This window comes from Schistocerca gregaria, chromosome 1, assembly GCF_023897955.1.
Source record: "Schistocerca gregaria isolate iqSchGreg1 chromosome 1, iqSchGreg1.2, whole genome shotgun sequence".
Lineage (NCBI taxonomy): Eukaryota > Metazoa > Arthropoda > Insecta > Orthoptera > Acrididae > Schistocerca > Schistocerca gregaria.
Window position 1 is genome coordinate 524,869,959 of NC_064920.1, and position 23,725 is coordinate 524,893,683.

Sequence of the window (23,725 nt, forward strand, 5' to 3'; positions counted from 1 at the left end):
GTAACAGACCTGTGCCTTTCATTGACTTGTGCCATGTTACCGCACTTATGCACTAGATTGCTATTTGCAGAACTGTCGTCAGTCATTAGCAGTGTGCCTATGTACAACGACTAAGGTCAGCTGTAGAATTAGCCCTATAAGCTGTTAGAGCGTATAATGTAAGCTGGAGTTATATTTACATATAATAGCCCCGTTTCTGAATAACGTTTTAAATAGTGATACAAACTTTGTTACAGGCATTTGCTAATGTTTGACTACTTTAATGATCGTATGTAACAGCATTTTAACTGATTGACGGTCGTATTTATAAGTATATGGTCATTCAATTGCACTTGCAGGCTTGTAATTAATATTTTATGGTAGATACTAGTTTCCTGCTAAACGGTGCGATGTAGCTCAATGTGGGGAGCGCCACCTATGGCGCCCAGGATGCAGCACATGTTACGACCGTGCGCCTAGTATTACAGATGTAGTGGCGGAGGACGTATGTAGTTTTACTTATTATCGAAACAGGCTTATGTCTGTTGAAATTATTTTATTTTATTTTTCCTGACGCAGTTGACAGCTAAGACATTTTTCATTGTTAAAAGCTTATGTAAGTAATACGTTATCACATTTGTAATTTTAGAAGTTTATGTATAGGTTGTATTACTGGTCCACAAGTTATTTTGATCACATTTCAGGACTTCTGAAGAAGGCTATCTTACTATAGCAGAAACTATGGTCAAGGTTTAGAATAAATATAATTAGTGCAACTATGGGCTGTTTTTCATTCGACAGAATTTTCTAACGGTCGTTGTTGTTGCTGTCACGATGAAAATAATCTCTAGGCGTTCCAAAACTATACCTTGGAAACAAGACGTCAAGAGGGACCTACTGAAAGCTCAGATAAATTATTCAGATATTTTGGCCAGAAAGGTATTTAATCAAAAAGCTGACAGATGCGAAGTTAAGTCATAGAACGAAGTCCGAAGCAGAAGCAGGAACAAAATGGACATAGGGAAGGAAGAACTCATGCAGAAAAAATTAGAGCTGTGTTGGAAAAAAGGAAAAAAAAATCAACTAGCTTTGCGTAGTCCAACAGGGACTAATCGCACATTATATATATATATATATATATATATATATATATATATATATCTGTGTGTGTGTGTGTGTGTGTATCTTTTGTACAGCGAATATTGATTTTCATAAATGATGGACTAACCGAAAATACGAGGCCATACTGACGCAGTGAATGAAAACATGTTTAATAATCTACATTAATCATATATCTATCATTAAAATTTGCAGTAACCCTAATTGCACTCTAATTGCATACCAATTGTTTAAGTAGCTGAACTCAAACGTTTCAGCATATTATCAGCATTATTGTTCGAATTGAACCTCTCATCAACGCACACACCAAAAAATTTTTACTAATCTGTCATAGATTCAGACGTCTATTCTAAATCTATTTTTATTACCGGCGATATGTCATTTACTGCACAGAATTGTGTATACTATGTTTTATCAAAATTCAATGAGAGACCGTTTGCAGAGAACCACTTCATAATTTTCTGAAAGACACTATCTACAATTATCTCAGCTAATAATTGTTCTTTAATGCAATAACTATACTTTCATCATCCATAAAAAGAGCAAGCTTTGCATCTTTATGAATCTAGAGTGGCCAGTCACTAATACCCATTAAGAACAATAAGGGACCTAAAACAGAACCCTGTGGACCATAATCTTGATATCCCCTCGGTTTGAGGAATCTGTGGATTCTTGCGCACTATGTGCTCTGAAGCTACTGAACATGCACCGTTTGTTGCAGAAGGACAATACAATAAAATAAACGAGAGCTACCTTTAGGTAGTAGTAGGAAACGTCTGGAAATATGCTATCGCATCGATTGAAAGGAAGAGATTATCATATTCTGAACAGCTCTATCGCTGCCCCTGCTAAATTTAATAATAACTAAAATTATATTTACACAAACAAGATTCCACTATTTTTGCAACATGTGATTCATATTAGGCTGTAATACATCGCAAACGACGCGACCTCATCTCTGATCTTCCGTGATTGTACCAGGCTGCATTGTGTCCTAGCTCCCTTTATTCTGATTTTGAGTTGTGACTGCTCAACGCTGTCCACTTGCGATACAGGCTCTATCGACACATTGGTGACTATCGGTGGACATTTTCCTTCGACCACACGTGTATTTGTGCTGTGTACAATGCCCAAAAAAGTACTGTAAGTGTTTCCGAATGAGATATCACTTGCAACTTTTTCAGAAAAATTAGTTTCAATAATAAAAACAAAGAAGTTTGCTATTTCTAATGACGAGATGATGATCAACTAAGGAATTATAAGTCTACGAGAGTCTATCAGAGAAAGGAATATCACAACTACACTCCTGGAAATGGAAAAAAGAACACATTGATACCGGTGTGTCAGATCCACCATACTTGCTCCGGACACTGCGAGAGGGCTGTACAAGCAATGATCACACGCATGGCACAGCGGACACATCAGGAACCGCGGTGTTGGCCGTCTAATGGCGCTGGCTGCGCAGCATTTGTGAACCGCCGCCGTCAGTGTCAGCCAGTTTGCCGTGGCATACGGAGCTCCATCGCAGTCTTTAACACGAGTAGCATGCCGCGACAGCGTGGACGTGAACCGTATGTGCAGTTGACGGACTTTGAGCGAGGGCGTACAGTAGGTATGCGGGAGGCCGGGTGGACGTACCGCCGAATTGCTCAACACGTGGGGCGTGAGGTCTCCACAGTACATCGATGTTGTCGCCAGTGGTCGGCGGAAGGTGCACGTGCCCGTCGACCTGGGACCGGACCGCAGCGACGCACGGATGCACGCCAAGACCGTAGGATCCTACGCAGTGCCGTAGGGGACCGCACCGCCACTTCTCAGCAAATTAGGGACACTGTTGCTCCTGGGGTATCGGCGAGAACCATTCGCAACCGTCTCCATGAAGCTGCGCTACGGTCCCGCACATCGTTAGGCCGTCTTCCGCTCACGCCCCAACATCGTGCTTCCCGCCTCCAGTGGTGTCGCGACAGGCGTGAATGGAGGGACGAATGGAGACGTGTCGTCTTCAGCGATGAGAGTCGCTTCTGCCTTGGTGCCAATGATGGTCGTATGCGTGTTTGGCGCCATGCAGGTGAGCGCCACAATCAGGACTGCATACGACTGAGGCACACAGGGCCAACACCCGGCATCATGGTGTGGGGAGCGCTCTCCTACACTGGTGGTACACCTCTGGTGATCGTCGAGGGAACACTGAATAGTGCACAGTACATCCAAACCGTCATCGAACCCATCGTTCTACCATTCCTAGACCGGCAAGGGAACTTGCTGTTCCAACAGGACAATGCACGTCCGCATGTATCCCGTGCCACCCAACGTGCTCTAGAAGGTGTAAGTCAACTACCCTGGCCAGCAAGATCTCCGGATCTGTCCCCCATTGAGCATGTTTGGGACTGGATGAGTCGTTGTCTCACGCGGTCTGCACGTCCAGCACGAACGCTGGTCCAACTGAGGCGCCAGGTGGAAATGGCATGGCAAGCCGTTCCACAGGACTACATCCAGCATCTCTACGATCGTCTCCATGGGAGAATAGCAGCCTGCATTGCTGCGAAAGGTGGATAGACACTGTACTAATGCCGACATTGTGCATGCTGTGTTGCCTGTGTCTATGTGCCTGTGGTTCTGTCAGTGTGATCATGTGATGTATCTGACCCCAGGAATGTGTCAATAAAGTTTCCCCTTCCTGGGACAATGAATTCACGGTGTTCTTATTTCAATTTCCAGGAGTGTATATAAATACCAAATTATTTACCGTTACAAATCGTATGACTTAAATTCATTCGTGCACGACAAGGAACGAAATGTTAATTGCAAATGTCAGCATTTATAATTTTACCATATTTTGCAGGTCATGATGGTGCCTTCACTGATGTTCTGGGTGGCCTCTCCGATACTTTCCAGTGTTGTCCTGAAAGAAGACCAGGAAAACCACCGACAGCTACCGAAACCCATCTGGTTGTCTGCAGACATAAACTCATCGTCGATCTATGAATTGCTGTACGTCACCCAGTTTATTTGTCTGGTGATAGCAGCGGAGGCTACATTGTGTCTGGACGTTTTCTTCGTTCGACTTATGATGTTGGTTGCAGCCGAGATAGAAGCCTTAAACCAGAGTATTTCGACAATCCATATTTTCCGTTCGAAAGCTGCAACATTGGATGACAACATATATGATTCTGGAGATAAAGAACGGTCAATCGAACTCGATATCAGTAATTCATCTCAAGCTGCAGACAATAATTCAAAGAACGTTTCAGGAGAGCTGTTCTCAAGTGTAGTGAAGAATATTCTTCATCATCAGACAATTCGCAGGTTGGCAGTAGAATACAATGGAACTATATACGGTGACAGGAAAAAGTCGAAACACCAAAAACCATTAATGTAGAGTAACGAAGTTTAGGGAAGAACTTTTGAAGATCACAGGTTGACGTAAGCACGAGATAAATCATTGCAAATGTGAAACGTTGCCACATAAATAATCGTCGTAACCACCAGAATGTAGAATGCATGCATGAAAATATGCACGACTTGTGCTGTACAGCTGTTGCATGTCAGAGTTCCTTCCACGTTGCATTTTGTCAGTAAGTACAGCGACGGTGAATGCTGTTTGTGGATGACTCTGGAGTTGTCGTCCAGTGATGTCCCACATGTGCTCTATTGGATACAGATGCGGTGACCGATCAGGCAAAATGCAACATGTCGTAACTTTGTAGAACATATTGGGTTGCGACAGCGTTATATGGGCGAGCGTCAAATTGTCGGAAAAAGACCACCTGGAATGCTGTTCATTAATGGCAGCACAACAACTCAGGCCATCAGTCTGACGTACAGTGCTGTCAGTGCACGCGGGATAACCATGTCAGTGCTCCTGGTGTCACACGAAAACGCTCCCTAGACCGTAACTCCAGGTGTAGGTCCAGTATGTCTACACCGTAGGCATCTATGCTGCAGACCTCCTCCTTCTAACCAACACGCGACCATCAGTCGCAAAGAGGGAGACGCGGCTTTCGATGAAAAACACAACAGACTTCCATATGACACCACTGAAGTCGCAAATGGCGGTGATTTGGCGTCAGTAGAATTCACGCTACAGGGCGTCCGGCTCGTAGCTCTCCTTGAAGTGATCGATTTGTAACAGTTGGTTGTGTTACTGTAATTCCTGCTGTTGCTCCAGTGGCTACTACAGATGCAATACGATGCCAAAGCCATACCCCGCGTGTTAATGGGTAGTGCCACGTGACCGTTCGTAGCCGAGTCCTCTTGCGGCCATACATTCTCGTGACCACCATTGCCAGCGACCATGTACAATGGCTACATTCTGCCAAGTCTTTCTGCGATATCGCAGAAGGAACAGCCAGTTTCTCGTAGCCGTAATACACGACCTCGTTTAACCACTGAGCTGTTGAAAATGTCATCTTTGATGCCATAAAAGCATTCTCAACCATCATCAACTCACCACGTTTAATTTCAAAGATAACTAATGCCGGCGCTCGTTATAGTGTTTAATTGTAGCAAACATTGTTTGTATTCTCATAACGGCGCTACTGGTGCCACTCTTATGTGACTGGCGTGAAATCTGAATAGACATCATGTTTCAGACGTAAAAATCATGCATGGCAAGTTTCGTTTGTGTCGCACAACTCCTTCTTGATGTTGTGACATTTTTCGGTCGATGTATTTTTTTTCTGTTTCTCTTCCTATTAATATTACGCAAGCGGCATACTCTGCAGAAATCAGCATCCAACAGTCGTAATGATATTGGTAACAGAGACAACACTATTAGCCAGGAATGGCATTTGCAGGAACTAAGGATTGTTTTTACCAGTACTTTGGACGATGAGTGCAGAGTTAGCAGAGCTCGGTCATTATAAACTACATTTATTGGGCATGAATTCCTTACGAAACATTTTTGTCGGCATACGGACAGCGTGTGGGGCAATGCAGCCAGTGGAGTGTTATTTCAGCGTATCTCCTATTGGCACGCTTGGATACGTGGCAGTGGGTGTGTACATTATGTAGCAGGTTTCTGCCTGAATGCAACAGTAGTGGCCGGCAGAGCAGCCATGCTGATGCAAGGATGGCACCATCCACCCGTAGGTTAGTTGCGCAGCAGCATCCTCGAACAGCATGTCAGGCAGCCTGACACACTGCGCTGAACCCACGACTCTCGTAGTCGCCCAGAGAGCTGGAGAAAAACGCGCTAGAGGTGACCTATGCTCGGTGGCACTCGCTCAAAACATGCATCCAACAGGAGTAGCGGTGCTCAGAGACCAGCGTCTATCTGATTATGCTGCTTTCCAGGGTGGCACTGACAGCTTAGCGCGGAGACAGACACGGTGCCAGCTGCAGTTGGGTATCCAGGGAACAGATGTACTGCAATTACTGGTGATGGCTGAGCGGCGAGCATTTATAGTCGCTGTGACCAGCTCTATTGTTACCGGGGTGTCAAAGTTGCTGTCTGTCGTCCGGCACAAGAGCAGCCAGGCTTCATCGCTCAGCAGAATTGGTTCGAAATCTTTGACAGGTTCATTGTTAACGTTCTCTGTGCTTTCAGTAGCAGTGTCTGTTCATTGAGAGTTTCATGCATGTCAAAAGGAACATTGCATCGTATTTCGGAATAACACATGCACTGCAATATTGTACTTATCCGGCGACACCGAGAAATGACTTTCACGTAAAATGCCTCTCCTGTATGGAAGTATACATAGTGCGTGAACCAGTACAGGCGGTAGTCACATGGTTGACGACGTATGGGATTTTGGGTGTGGTTGTGAGTCATTCTCGGATAGCCAAATAGTAAGGGTCTCTTCGAGATAACCGGCCGTTGTGGCCGTGCGGTTCGAGGCGCTTCAGTCTGGAACCGCGTGACCACTACGGTCGCAGGTTCGAATCCTACCTTGGGCATGGATGTCTGTGACGTCCTTAGGTTAGTTATGTTTAAGTAGTTCTAAGTTATAGGGGACTGATGACCATAGATGTTAAGTCCCATAGTACTCAGAGCCATATTTTTCTCCTCGAGATAAGCGGCAATTCCGGGGTCGAGTCCCGGTTCGGCACAGATTTTTAGTGTCATCAGTCCATTGTACAGCTGACGGTTGTCCATATTCACGACTGTGAATGCATTTCACGTGTTTCATAACGACTTTAGCCGCAGCAGTGCCTGTTCCTTGGGGCATATGTACCTGTCTGAAGTAATATTGGATCTTGATTCCGAAATACGCATGCTCTGTAGTATCGTATCGTATTGCGAAAAATTGCTGTTTGATGCAAATACCTTGCACTAAGTAGTTACACGCACAGTCTTACACAATTTGTAATTTTGTTACAGGTTCGTCTTTCTGTTGCAGACAACAATTAACACATCTACCTCTATTCTTCTGTTAATGAATATGGCGAATTTATGTTCCAATATGTTTGTCACGACTGGTGTAAGTAATTTACTTTACTGATAACAATCGCTTGCATGCTTGGTAGTGAACATGATGACAGCTTATAAGAGTTTCTCTTAAAGCACCATGCAACACAAGGTTCATAAGTGTCGTTCGCGCAGGTAATGCTAAGAAAGTAAATCGTCTAAGTCGTGCAAAGTTCGTTCCCTTTGCAACTATGTGGTAATCGTCTTAGAAGGTTAACGACCTTGGGCACGTAATATTGGAGCATTGTGTCTATTGCTCGGGGACGTGATAATATGTGAAAGGTGACACTTTAGGTGAGTGAATTTGGAACCTCAGAGGCATTGCAAAAAATCAAGGGTATCTTCAAAAACAACATGACAGGGGAAGTTTATAATTACTATAATGGACACGAATTACAATTATTTTGATTTATTCCAATAAGAAGATTGAGAGACAAATGGCGAACTGAGGTAATAATATTGTTGCAACAAAATCATAGATAGAACAAATGGCAACCTGTAGCAAAATTAATATGGTAGGATCTTAGAATGTCTGACATAGACGGTCAGGGGAAAAAGACAACGATAAACTCTCAAGATAAACTCTCAAGTTAATTAATAACTGTCCCATAATGTCACTGAGTCATGATGTTACAGGTATTACTAGAGAAGGGAATATGTCACACCTGTTGCAAGTGTTGAGAGGAAAGTGTTAATTGGTATTAAAATAAAGGTGTTCAGATTGAAGTCTGAAACAGCTGGGTTACTACAAAATAACTTTAATGTCGCGACGTATTTTCTCACGTTTGCGGCTCGATCTCAGCATAGCACTGCAGGTTGAGGCTGAAATGGCTGCAGAATCGTTCATCGGCGGAACCAAGGACCCTCGCAAGAGGCTACAAGCGAATCAGCACCCTTCAGTTCAGGTGGAACATCAGTCTGTTGAAGTCCACGGTATAGCGAGGAAATCTGGCAGCTACACAAGATGCTGTACTTTCCGATCAAATCTTAATTAAAAGGTAACTTCGCCTTGCTGCGTTTTGCCTCTCTTACTGAATTTCGATTGGCTCAGTTCGTGATCTTCCAAGCACCGACTTACAAAACTGTTCCTTACACAACCCGACCACCTTTTCTCTTAGCTGTTTAACGAATAACTTTCATCCTCCATCCTACACAGATAAAAGTCGTGTAACTCTCTCTCAATCTCACACAACTACACATGAGGTGCGCTTCATCGTTAACCTCTAGTGTCTCTTTCTGACATAACATTTGTTTGCATCAGCGAATGATCGTGGCTTTTGCGTTGTGTATTTGTTTTTTGCTGAGCCAAAGCATTCAGTGGATCTCACGTTTTCAAAGACTCAGTACTATTGGTCCATAATACTATTCCGAAATGGGTATCTCTAGATTCAGCGACAGCTCTTTACATTTTGAGTATAATGATGACTTCCACTTAGAAACGAGACTTTCCCCTCCACTTTTCAGCCTGCAAAACCTTTTGCGCCAGGAGGTCCGTCCACAGGCGATGTTCTGTGTTTGTACTAGACGTGGCTGGACATCCTAGAATGACATAACAGAGGTGGCCAGTGGCCAGCGGCCTACTGACCATCGACTATCCATCGAAGGTCGTTCAGCCAACTGGTTTTGAAGGGCAGTCGACTCCACTATTCTAGTAACCAATCACTAAATGCGCTCTGCTCAATCTTATGGTAGCATGTATTCAGCAGTAAAGACTAACACAACAAAAAGCTTGTAGAATAAATGGTAGCAAATATAACTTACCGTGCAAATGTTTAACGAACTAAGATATCGTACAATGCAACAACAGATATATAATATCATATAATATCAATACATTACACAGTATAAAAACACAGTCTTTTTTCATATGTTTTTAGGACGCCTGCAAATTCATAACATATTGAGGGCCAGCGCAGGGCCAACACCATACGCTACAAGGAAGATTCGGTGGGGAAAATGTGGTGTCACCGCCAGGCATCACACTTGCTAGGTGGTAGCCTTTAAATCGGCCGCGGTCCGGTAGTATACGTCGGACCCGCGTGTCGCCACTATCAGTGATTGCAGACCGAGCGCCGCCACACGGCAGGTCTAGAGAGACTTCCTAGCACTCGCCCCAGTTGTACAGCCGACTTTGCTAGCGATGGTTCACTGACTTCTACGCTCTCATTTGCCGAGACGATAGTTAGCATAGCCTTCAGCTACATTATTTGCTACGACCTAGCAAGACGACATGATCAGTTTCTATTGATATTGTAAATCATGTACCGTCAAGAGCGACGATCGTCATTAATGAATTACAGTTAAGTATTCCACCAGCTACGTCCGTTTTTCTCAATTCTAATTCCCTTGACATGTTCCAGATCTCACTCCAGCCTGCGTGAGCTAAAACGCGTGCATTTCGGCCTCCTTTACCAATATGGTTGGCTCTCCTGCCAACCACAACAGAAAACTTCTTAGTGTTCGGGGGCTAGTTTTCAGTGATTCCAGGACAGTAGAAGCTTGGATGCTTTTGTCGCCATTGCAAGAGGAGTGTATGGTGCAAAGAATTTTTCTCTCAATAACCGATGGTCGACAGCATGGGATCATCCGTTTTCCAACAAACTATGGGACGAAACAAGGTTATCGAAATAACGAAGTATATGAGGTTTGACAGCGATTCCAGTACATCTGAACGCCTCACAACTGACAAATTAGATCTCGTCTCAGTCATTTGGAATGCTTTGATAAAAAAACAGTACGACATGCTGGAAAGCAGAAGCTTATCTTACAGCTGACGAACAACTTTTGCTGTCTGAAACAAGATGCACATTCATACAATACATTGCAAGCAAGCCAGACAAGTTTAGTATAAATTATTTTTACGTGCTCATGTTTCTAAGAAATACAAACTGAATGTATTTCCAGACAGTGGTGCTGATCCCCTTCGACCAGCTGACCGAGAAGTAGGTCTAAATGTTCCTAGTCTTGTGGACCCATACTTAAGCAAAGATTTGAATGTCGCTAATGTTAGTCACTCTACTTTTCGAAGCCTTACAAACCGTCTGAGAGCACCATCCTCAAACTTCAGAAGGTACGTTGAACAGTAATCGAAGGGAGGTGCCTCCTATAACAAAGACGAGTAAACGGTTGCTCCACTCGACTACTGTGTATAGAAATTACGATCGAACAGCCCTAACAGTTTATCAGTGTTAAACAAATAATCATGTTTTGTTGTTGAGTTTACACTACTCTTACATATCTCCCCGAAAGTCAGAAGAAGACCCAAGATACAACGCAATTTTACAATGAAACAAACTTTGGGATCAACGTTGTGGATGAAATGAAAAGGATGTACTCCACAAAAGCTGGTACAATACGTTCACCAATGCATATACTTTACAACATACTTGACGTGGCTGCCACAAATTCCTTTGAGTTGTATAAGGAAGTGACTGTTAAGGGGTTTACCAGGCAGAAGTACATATTGTATTTGACAGAATAGTCAGAACGCAGGTCGTATCAAAATGAAATAAAGGAAAGGACCAGGATATTGCAGACACTAAATACGGACAACAGACCATAACAGAGAGAACGAAGTGTGCAATTCGTACATCATGCAAAGTAAATCATATTGCTACTGTTTGTTCAGGCTGCGACAAAGCAGTATGTGACAAATGTGAGAAGAGGAGACGAGCATGAAGCGACGAGTGCACCAGCAAACAGCAGTAAACACTGGTGGATTGCTTGACAAGTATTTATAGACCAACAGAAACTGTGCATGTGTGTTATATTACACTACTGGCCATTAAAATTGCTACACCAAGAAGAAATGCAGATGATAAACAGGTATTCATTGGACAAATATATTATACTAGAACTGACTTGTGATTACATTTTCACGCAATTTGGGTGCATAGATCCTGAGAAATCGGTACCCAGAAAACTACCTCTGGCCATAATAACCGCCTTGATACGCCTGGACATTGAGTCAAACAAAGCTTGAATGGAGTGTACAGGTACAGCTGCCCATGCAGCTTCAACACGATACCACTGATCATCAAGAGTAGTGGCTGGCGTATCGTGACGATCCAGTTGTTCGACCACCATTAACCAGACGTTTTCTGTTGGTGAAAGAACTGGAGAATGTGCTGTCCAGGGCAACAGTCTAACATCTTCTGTATCCAGAAAGGCCCGTACAGGACCTGCAATATGCGGTTGTGCATTATCCTGCTCAAATGTAGGGTTCCGCAGGGATCGAATGAAGGGTAGAGCCACGGTCGTAACACATCTGAAATGTAACGTCCACTGTTTAAAGTGCCGTCAATGCGAACAAGAGGTGATCGAGACGTGTAACCAATGGCACCCCATACCATCACGCCGGATGATACGCCAGTGAGAGATAACATCTTGGACCTACTGATAACAAACAGACGCGAACTTTTCTACTCTGTAAGTTCAGAACAGGGATTCAGTGATCATAAGGCCGTTGCAGCATCCCTGAATATGCAAGTAAATAGGAGTATAGAAATGGGAGGAAAGTTTATGTGTTTAGCAAGAGCAATAGAAGGCAGATTTAAGACTACTTAACAGATCAAAACGAAAATTTCTGTTCCGACACTGACAATGTTGAGTGTTGAAGGAAAAAGTTCAAGGCAATCGTAAAATGCGTTTTAGACAGGTACGTGCCGAGTAAAATTGTGAGGGACTGGAAAAACCCACCGTGGATCAACAACAAAGTTACTAAACTACTACAAAAGCAACGAGAGCTTCACAGAAAGTTTAAACGCAGCCAAGACCTCTCAGACAAACAGAAGGTTAACAATGTCAAAGTTACCGTAAGGAGGGCTTTCAGTGAATTCAAAAGTAAAATTCTATGTACCGACTTGACAGGAAATCCTAGGAAGTTCTGGTCTCACGTTAAATCAGTAAGTGCCTCGAAACAGCATATCCAGACACTCTGGGATGATTATGGCATTGAAACAGAGGATGACACGCATAAAGCTGAAATACTAAACACCTTTTTTCAAAGCTGTTTCACAGAGGAAGAGCGCACTGCAGTTCCTTCTCTAAATCCTCGCACAAACGAAAAAATGGCTGACATCGAAATAAGTGTCCAAGGCATAGAAAAGTAACTGAAATCACTCAACAGAGGAAAGTCCACTGGACCTGAAGGGATACCAATTCAATTCTACACAGAGAACGCGAAAGAACTTGCCCCTCTTCTAACAGCCGTGTACCGCAAGTCTCTAGAGCAACGGAGGGTTCTAAAAGATTGGAAAAGAGCACAGGTAATCCCAGCCTTCCCCGAAGGGTCGTCGAGCAGATGCGCAAAACTATATACCTATATCTCTGACATCGATCTGATGTAGAATTTTAGAACATGTTTTTTGCTCGCGAATCATGTAATTACTGGAAACCCGGAATCTACTCTGTAGGAATCAACATGGATTTCGGAAACAGCGCTCGTGTGAGACCCAACTCGCTTTATTTTTTCATGAGACCATGTAAATATGAGATACAGGCTCCTAGGTAGATGCCATTTTCCTTGACTTCCAGAAAGCGTTCCATACAGTTCCGCACTGTCACCTAATAAACAAAGTAAGAGCTTACGGAATATTGGACCACCTGTGAGGCTGGACTGAAGAGATTTTAGCAAACAGAACACAGCATGTTGTTCTCAATGGAGAGACGTCTACACGGCGTTCCGTATTCCCTTCTGAACCCACTGATTCCATGTTCTGCTAATATCTGGAACTCGACCAACGCGAGCAGCAATATCGCGATAGGATAAACCGCAATAGCGATAGGCTACAATCCGACCTATATCAAAGTCGGAAACGTAATGATACGCATTTCATCTCCTTACACGAGGCATCACAACAACGTTTCACTAGGCAACGCCGGTCAACTACTGTTTGTGTGTGAGAAATCGGTTGAAAGCTTTCCTCATGTCAGCACGTTGTAGGTGTCGCCACCGCCGCCAACCTTTTGTGAATGCTCACAACATCTCATTCCTGTCGGTTAAATTTCGCGTCTGTAGCACGTCATCTTCGCGGTGTAGCAATTTTAATGGCCATTAGTGTACATTATATGTCACTATTTGATCATACAAAAAGAACAAGCTGATCTTATAAGCCGTTAACAGGTTTGGGCCCAATTTGGCTCTGGCGGTCGTTGTAGGTAGTAGACAGCATGCAAAACTCCCACTGATATATTATTATGCAACCGCAAAAGTATGACACAGTTGTGTGATGCAACCAGAAATCCCGGTTTTGCTGGGCGATTCGATAAACAAATATGCCGATGTCGTGTTATGGTGTTTTCTTGTGTGAACTAGTTAAGTCGCTTCAGCTGCTTTTCTATGTGTTCAGCTTTGCAGGTTCCTACTGCGACATATGGCGAGTCACGTGGCATAACGTGTTGTTTATCACATCATGTCAGAGGAAACTGCATCTTATGCTTCTGTGTGACGCCTTTTCACACTCACCCCCACCTCCATTGGAGTTAGATGGTTCTTATCCCCAAATAAACATTCGTAGTTGTGGGTGTGGGCACAATAACTTACCAAAGTGTCATAGGAAACAGAAGAATGATTTAGGAACGCATAGAAGATGAACAAATAAACATTCATGTTTACGTGATAGATATGATTACATTAGTCGTAGGGTAAGAAAACAAAGAAAACGCACACACACACACACACACACACACACACACACACACACACACACACACACACACAACTTGTGAATTTCTTTTTATTTACAAACCATTGTACGAGACAGGACATGCGAATGTGGTTAATTATACCACACTTCTAGACCCACATCTTATATTCTTATATGATGAATTCATACAAATACCCATGGACTGACGCTTGGCATTTATCACAATGATTAGTTTTGGTTTATTCTGAAGGCAGAATAATCAGACATGCATGTTCCATCACCTTGGTCTACAAAGTTTCCAAAAACAGTGCATGTATGGTTACCATCTTTCACTTTTCTAATTTAATCACCAGTAGTATCTTGCATTTTTAAATTTCTCGCCATTGCAACTTTGAATTTTTTGGCGACTGCAGTGCCAACTTCCAGTGACAGCTAGAACTGTGAGAGGGAACATACGAAGGGCTTATTTCACAAGTGGTACAAGTCCATTTTTGTTCCTTTTGAGATACAGAGCCCTAAAGTTAAATAAGCGCTGAAAAATCTGCAGTTGAGATACCAGAAATATTCAACTATATAGCTTTTCGCTAGAAATGAACCTTTCTTTCAGTATGTTTGGATCATTAATTTCAGGAGCATTATAGGCAGAAAACTGCAGGTAATGGACTTGTACCACTATTGAAATAAGCCCTTCATATATAGCCATACCATCTACATGCAAATAATTTATATCACATTCTGACTACCATCATTGTTCTGCAGTGTTGTACGTATTTTTGAGTTAGTGCAAGTGTGTGTGTGTGTGTGTGTGTGTGTGTGTGTGTGTGTGTGTATGTGTGTGTGAGACTGAGTATATACACAGTACATAAATATATTACATTGTTACTGTAATATAAAAATAATGATTTATACATTGGTTATAAAGGCAGTCGATAGTTAAATGTTCTCTTATGAATAGTTGCTTCAGAGAGACGGAAATCTAACGAAGGCTACGATGGCAGTGTTGGCGGTACCTCCAATCCTCTTCCAGACAGGGATGTACTGCGTTTTCGGTCAAATCACAACTGACCAGGTATTTGACGATATAGAAGACGCACTTCAGACTTATGAGTGTCAATGGATATTTTGTTTTTATGTGATTTCATTGTTTTACGCTCCCTATCTCTGCATTTGTGTAGAAAATGACACAGACTTTCATGGTAATTTGAAGACTGTAGCTGATACATTGTTTTAGGCCTGTTTCTTGAACAAAGAGGGGAAAGTAGCCCCTGAGTTTTATAGGTCTGCCGTTCGGTAATACTCATACGTCAGGCTGTAATCTTGCCGACAGATAGGCTGGCTAGAATAAGAGGAAAAAGTTGACACAGAATTCCCTCTCCTAGTATACATAAAAATTGGGGAAACTTGTGGTAATTATGGCATAAAACAGACACATATTCTGTGTTTGTGGGATGGATCACACAGTCTTACACTAAGCGCACTTATTTTTACTTTTACTCAGAGACAGTTTCTGAAATTTAGTGACTGCCTTCAACGAATTGTGAAAAGGTTCACTGAATCCAAGGAAATTCAAAATTGATTAATCATGCACTGCTTATTTAGTTCAAAAAATAAGTACTTAAATACAAAATCCCAGTTCATCTTAACGAAAATAAATCAAATGAGAGGCTGCTCGATAGCAATAAGCTCATAAACATGCAGAATTGCTCAACATGATCCAAGTATTCTTTCTGTAACCATGTCCCAAGAAGACTACGAGAGGTATATAATACAACAAAAACAATAGCGACAAATAATGAATTTAAATCCAATGCTATTGATAACTTTCGGAGCATAAACGCTGAAAAGCAAGACAGATCGTTAACGTATCGAGGGAACAACACAGATAAACGAAAATAAATGAGCAGTTTTTCCTTTACAGATAAAATTTCTAATGCTGAAATCAACATTTTATGGACAAAAAACTTTCGCTAACTTTTCCTGTGCTCTCCAAATATTATCCACAAGTTTCCCCATCCGTAGTATAAACAACTTGGCATCATGAAAAGTGGCAGCTATAAGATCCTCTGCTAAGAAGTCGTTACTGCTATGGAGGATACACTGGCTGGGCGATCTGTATTAAGCTCAGAGAACGTCACGGAAACTGGAGAATAAAGAAGCGAAGTTCATCCACTGTTGCGCGCTTCTTAAATTAGAATCAGATGTATCTAGTAGATGTGGAGATACTACACATAGAGAGAACGGGGCAGAGCTCACTTAATTAGACATATCAGAAACTGAATTACTATTAAATAAGCAGACACATATCAACTAACCATCCCTTTTAGAAAATGATGCAACTTCTGCTAAGGAAGGAAAACTTCGAGCATTCATTCCTAAATACATAAATCCACAAACACGCATTTCTGTGCACATAGCTTTACCCCATCGTCTGTTTAATCGTAAGTAGTGTAAATGCTGTAACAGTGAAGGTCATACGATCGTACAATGCAAATTTAACTACGAGAAAATAGTCAGCAGAGGTATCTTTCACTGCGTAAGTCGAAAATTTATTTATTAAAATGTTGGCATGTCGTCATCTTGACTGGGCTTACTCTTCATGCTCCAGCAGTTACCTCATTATCTTCACAACGAATTTCTCAATAATTGGTTAATTGTTACCCCCAGTTCGTTTATAATTCCTCCTCACTCATTTCAATCTAATGTATTTGAAACACTTATATTTAAGAATATACTGACTGCAAATTTGGAAGAATTGTCTGCTCCTTAAAATAAATTCTTTATTGCAGTGCATCACGGTGTCCTGTGAGCTGCCTTTAGTGTTGCCTAGTGTTTCCATGATGGTCTTCCAAATTTACAATACAGTCAGTCATACATTGTTTTGAATGCAGTACCTAGCGATTTCTGTAATCAACTGACCACAGCCATGTTTCCTGGTGCACTATGATAACATTATTTTGTTTAAAACCATGTGGGGTCAGACATGTGTCACCTCCAAGTTACAAGATGTTTCTTCATGTACAGTGTGAATTGGCACGTAGCAGTTGGTGTTGTTATGACAAGTAAATAATACTGAAAAACAATACTGAACGACGTCCTTGTTACAAAGAGTAGGAGTGGGTTTAACCTGTGACTGTGGTGCAATCACATTTTCGGTCAATACTCAACCGCAATAAAAGTTCATAACAAGTGTAATATAAATAATGCAAGTGATCTTACGCAGGTGTTCCTTTAAATTCGGCTCGTAGAATGTATATCCACACAAAAATTATTGGGAAACTTAATAAATGTCATAATGCGAATTGTACCTTTGAGGCACATGTGCTGGTTCACCGATGGAACCGACTGTAAAATGTTTTACCATGATTTTCGCCGTTAATAAGACCTACAATGTTTCAGGGCGACAAGCTGCCTGATTCGGCCTTCAGTTGTGGCTGCATCAACTGCGATGCTCACTTCAAACGCAACCTGCTCATCTTGATGACGATGGTGGGAAGGCCAATCGAGATCACGGTGGGCAAAACGTGCCAGCTGTTGAAGCAGATGTTGCTCCAGGTTGGCAAGCGGCAGATAACTCTTGAACGTACATATTGTAGTCTCAGTCTATTCCAGTAAGTTTTCTTCCCATCTGATAGTTGCGGTGCTACTTATCTGCTCTTGGATGGAATAGCACAAGTACCACATTGCTTTCTTTCTCCTGAAAAGGCATATACCTATCACATATGTGCTAAGCCATCCAGAAATAATATATAAGGTGGACTTTCCTTGTAATTCGGTAGGGTAACTACACTAAAGAGCCAAAGGACCTGATACTCCTGCCTAATATCGTATAGGGCCCCCGCGACCACGCAAAATTCCCACAACACGACGTGCTACGGACTCTACTAATGTCTAAAGTGGTGCTGGAACGAAATGACACCATGAATCCTTCAGGGCTGTGCATATATCCTTAAGAACAAGGGGGTGGAGATCTTTCTTGAACAGCGCGTTGAAAAGCATACCAGATATTGTCAATAATGTTCATGTCTGAGGAGCTTGCTGGCCAGCGGAAGTGTTTAAGCCCAGATGAGTGTTTCTGGAGCCACTCTGTAGCAATCCTGGTCGTCTGGGTCGTCGCATTGTCCTGCTGGTATTGCCCAAGTTTGTCGGAATGCGCAATGGACATGAATGGATGGAGGTGATCAGAGAGGATGCTTACGTAAATTTCACTTGTCAGAGTCGTATCTGAGCGTAGCAGGGTCCCACATCACTCCAACTGCACATGCTCCGCACCATTACAGAGCCTCTACCAGCTTGAACTGTCCCCCGCTGACATGCAGGGTCCAAATGGTTCACATGCCTCTGGGCGCTATGGTACTTAACATCTGAGGTCATCAGTCCGCTAGACTTAGAACTACTTAAACCTACAGCACACACATCCATGCACGAGGCAGGATTAAAACCTGCGACCGCAGCAGCAGCTCGTTTTCGGACTGGAGCGCCTAGAACCACTGGCCCACGCAGGGTCCATGGCTTCATGAGGTCGTCTCCGTACCCGGACGGCAGTATTCTGCCCGTTTACATATCTCTGTATTTGAATACGCACACTTATTTCAGTTTCTGTGGCGCTGCAATATATGTATCATAAGAAGGACTGTCGGCTGTCCGTTTGTACGATTGCTCGCTAGCATCAAGACGCCGCCGCACTGGACTCATGGGAGAAGTGTCACGCTAGTGTTCTATGTTAACTTGTGGAAAAATAATGATAAGCATAAGATATATACCCATCAGTCAGAACAGTATGAGCACCGACGTACTATCGATATGAACCTGTCCAGGCGATAGCGACATAACCTGGCGAGGATGACTGCTAGCCAGACAAAAAAACAGTGCTTGTAATATTAGTGAGCGTGCTGTCCACATTTAGAATGGAGAATGTGCGTCATCTATCTTAGTTTGACCGAGGGCAGACTAAAGTGGCCTACAGGCTCGGCACGAGCATTACGGAAACTGCACTATTTTTCGGATGTTCGAGAAGTCCTGTGGTGAATGTCTTCAAAAAATCGCTAAACCAGGGTGAAATCACGTCCAGATGTCGTGGGGTTGGGCAGTCACCCCTCCTTAGAGATGTCGGATATCGTAGGTGCCGGCCGCGGTGGTCTCGCGGTTATAGACGCGCAGTCCGGAACCGTGCGACTGCTACGGTCGCGGGTTCGAATCCTGCCTCGGGCATGGATGTGTGTGATGTCGTTAGGTTAGTTAGGTTTAAGTAGTTCTAAGTTCTGGTGGACTGATGACCACAGCAGTTGAGTCCCATGGTGCTCAGAGCCATTTGAACCATTTTTTTATCGTAGGTAGTGAAGAGTGGGAAACCAGGACAGGTGGCGAACTGTGGCGGAACTAAGATTAGACTTCATTGCTGGGCAGAGTACTAGTGTATCTGAACACATAGCGCACTGAACACTCGTAATGATGGCCTTCTACAGCTAACGGCTCGTGCTTCTACAAATATTAGCTACACAACATCAGCTACCACGACATAAGTGGGCACGTGGCCATCGGCACTGGACATCAGCGCAGTGGCAGAGCGATGCACGGTCTAACGAATTCCGATACCTTCTCTATCATGTCGAAGAGAGGACGCGAATCTATCGCCTTCCATATGAACAGCTCCTTCACACTTGTACTGTAGGAAAGAGACGACCTGACGGCGGCTCCATTATGCTCTGGAGAACCATCACATGGCCATACATGGGTCACGCGGAGCTTGTGCAAGGCACCTTAACGGTCAAGAATTCGCGTATCCCAGTTTCACATCGTGTGCACCTGTTCATGGAGGTAATGCTCCCAGACGGCAGTGGCATTTTGAAACAAGATAATGCACCATCTCATAATGCCAGCAGTGTGATGGTGTGGTACTATCGATGTACAAGCAACATAAATCCTTCCAGACGATAGCAGCATAACATGGCGAGGATGACACGCACATAGTACCTTCTGTCCAAGTTTAGAATGGAAAGGTGCGTTACCTATCTTAGTGATGTGTGTGTGTGATTGGGTGGTTCGAGCATCACAGTGGGGAGTTCCAGTTGATGTGCTGGCCCTGCAACCCGCCACTTCTGAGCCCGCTCGAGCACATCTGGAGTGAGCAAGCCATGACGCGTCGCCGGTGTTAACCGTGTCATAGGTGGCCACACCAGCAGTTGGGTAGGTGGTCATGATTTCTGAGTGATCAGAATACGTACTATTCCTCACATTGTTTGTACAACTGATACAGCATTTCTCGTTATTTGACAAAAATGGTTCTAATGGATCTGAGCAGTATGTGACTTAACTGCTGTGGGTGATCAGTCTCCTAGAATTTAGAACTACTTAAACCTAACAAACTTACGGACATCACACACCTCCATGCCCGACGCAGGATTCGAGCTGCGACCGTAGCGGTCGCACGGTTCCAGACTGTAGCGCCTAGAACCGCTCGGCCACATCGGCCGGCCGTTATTTGACAACTACGTTCTCAAAAATAGGAAGCAAGTGGGTTTATGTTTGAATGTTATTTTACCTACACACGTTGATCTATTACAGAAAACATTCCACAATACAGTCGTCTGTCTTGACATATGTTTAACTAAATAGGTAATATGTAGCGAACTACAAAAGTGGACATGACAGCCTAACGCTGCAGGAAATGTTATTTGATAATTCATACAAACCACACTAGCTTATAAGTCTAATGTTAATACGATAAAAATAACATGCGTGCAGCTACAAAAAGATTGAAAACAGGCGTTAATACCTAATAAGCAGGACACAATATTACTTAGGAAATATATGTTTCAAATCTTTAATGCGTTGCTTTCAATATTTTATATGTCATCGCAAAACTGTATTTCGCGAATTTCATTCATTAGCCCATTATACTGTTCTAACTTACTTTTTCCTGACGACAGGAGCTCAACGGAACGTACGCCCTGCTGAACATGCTTCTTCAGGTGCGCAGCACTGAGTGAAACCCCAGCAATCAATGCGTTTGACAAGTAGCGCAGCTTTTAAAACACATTTCCATTGGTTATTAGCGTACAAAAAGTTGAATAATACGGATTTAATTAAAAATCTGTAGAAAACTTTACATTCTATGTACTATATACGCTAATAAAAAATTTAAAATATATTCATATCGATAAGTGCAGCTGTTCACAATACTGTTGTTCTATAGTTGTTGCACAAGTTCCTTTGAAAAGAGATTTTCAGTATTTGTTAGTTTGAGTATACGACTTAGCCTTATACGATGACCTATATTTTTTGTGCACAGCTGAATAATAAATAAATCCTGTGTCCTTTATACCTTCCAAATGACTTACTGTTTGGTTACTCATATTTCAGGCATGTTCAATAACTAAATTAATTAAAACATGCGTCGGAGTGATAAAATGACAATGAAACTTAAGTATGGCCTTAGGTGCGCCAGATGAAGTGAGTGGATATGGACACACATCGAAAAAAATTAGTTTTTTCACGCTGATTATCTTTAAGGCGCCGAGTAACTTAACCATTGCTTTTTATTACACTTAACAGTTATACCACTACACAATATTTCTGAGGAAAAGGTACTTGAAACGTAGAAAACAGTAAAACGTAAATCATAAAGTCAACTTTTATGTGATCCTTGATGAGCAAATGTATGTGAGAGTGATGTACCTTTCAGACTGTCGCCTATAGCTGGTCCTGCAATAGACGATTTATAGATTTTGTTAACTATTCTCAAATGACAGCATTAACTTTATGCGTGCTGCAGTCTTTTCTGAAATTATAAAATACTGTGCTGGAAGAATAGTCTTTTTCTGAAGGTCAAAATGGTATGCTAGTGAAATTAAATTATGAAGTATTAGCAACAACCAGATACAAATTCAGTCGTTCTTAATATAAAACTACTTTCAATTAAGACAAATTTCCATTTTCAGGACAGGGAGGATTGTTCAAAAAGTAAAGAACGACATTTTCGCACGCGCATATCATGGGTTCCACGGTAAAAATGACTTGCCGAATCAACGTACAAGATGATCACGATTCACCATGTATGGGCTAAAGACCTACATGCTATGTAACTAGTTTTAAAAACGGACAGAATTTTATTCACCACACAACTTTATAAAAGATTTAACAATATCATCGTAATTGAAAGACGAGATCATTTGATAGGGTACTTACTACAGTACGAAGGAATTGTAAATTATGACTCTTAGAGAAGTGTGTGTGCGGGGAGGGGGGTGAAAACTGTAAAATTCGGTAATGGCTTTATTAAAGGGAGCACTTTCATATGAATGTACGCAGCAGTAGTTATTTAGAGATACAAAGGCTGACGCAGGGTATACTAGTGCGAGCGCTGCATCAAACCATTCTTTGGAGTGAACACCAAAACAACAGCAGCAACCACCGCACGTGTATGTTCCCAAGCCTGCTAGCGTCGTTTTATGAAACCAAGTGCCAGGTAAGGCAGAAAAATGTTAATGTTAGATTATTGGCGTCTGGGTAGCACGCTAGTTTCTGCGGAAGTGTGAACAAGAACGTGGGTAACTCAGCAGCAGTGCTGCAAAGTGAACTGTGCCCTCATAGTGACCAATTACTATATGGGCATCAAGGCTTCACGGATTTCTTACCGCACAAGATTTGAAAGTAATTTCAAACTGTAGAGAGCACAGGCGCCACATTATACGCAGATGAGTTAGCCACCCGTACCACTGGGTTTTATCCAACCCGCAAAGTCTTCATACACCACCTGCTCTCGTGCTTTCTCGCTCGCTATGAATAACCTATTACTTGTACAGAAAAAGTGAATGGGAACTTTTTGCAGGAAATTTAATGTAGATAATTTTTTTATCAGGAAACATTTTCTCTAGGTTACGAATTCTTCAAGTAAAACGAATAAAAGTGACCTTCAAACGCCTTTCCTTGAATAACTCGGAAAATGTGGTCTCCAGCGAAAACGTATTCCGGTATAAAATGTAACTACGTTACATTTCCTACAAAACTATCCTGTTCATTTCTTCTGTAGCACTAGGAGTTTGCTCGAAGTGAGCGAGAGAATATGAAAATCTAGTATGTGGCGTTTGAAGCCGTTGCGGGCTGCGTAAAACCCAGTGACAGGGGCAACTGAATCATCCTTTATATCGTGATTTCCGACAACTCTGCAGGTGCCTAATCACAAACTCAAGAAAAATACGCAGAACTATGATTGATGAAACGTAAAAGTTATTCGTACACGGAATATGTCATCATATAAATCTAAGAACATCCCAGAGCAATAGGACACACGAAGACATCTGGAACAAATGGAACTAAAATACACGGAAAATAAGAAAGTGGGATAATGCTCTTGACCTACATAGCTCAAAGGAAGACAGCGATACCAGACAATCCTCTCAGCAAAACAACAAGAAAATCGAAAATTATAAGCAGAAATATGTCTAAAATATACCAAAAATAAAAATACAAAAATTGAACAGTTGGAATTGAACTCTTCCCCTGACCTTATAGGTTAAACGAAGACTGTTATACCGTAAACAGTAAACCCAAACATGGGAAGCAATATTGTAAT

General features: G+C 42.4%; 1 protein-coding gene across 1 annotated transcript in view; it reads left to right on the forward strand.

The window, feature by feature from the left end:
• Positions 1 to 21,140, forward strand: part of LOC126357504 (uncharacterized) — a 42,833-nt gene extending 21,693 nt beyond the window's left edge. The window contains exons 5-9 of the mRNA XM_050007467.1: positions 3,941 to 4,404; positions 7,421 to 7,520; positions 15,110 to 15,223; positions 17,551 to 17,706; positions 21,081 to 21,140. Coding sequence (XP_049863424.1) covers positions 3,941 to 4,404; positions 7,421 to 7,520; positions 15,110 to 15,223; positions 17,551 to 17,706; positions 21,081 to 21,140 — 894 coding nt within the window. The remainder of the gene's footprint in view (positions 1 to 3,940; positions 4,405 to 7,420; positions 7,521 to 15,109; positions 15,224 to 17,550; positions 17,707 to 21,080) is intronic.
• Positions 21,141 to 23,725: the final 2,585 nt, after the last annotated feature.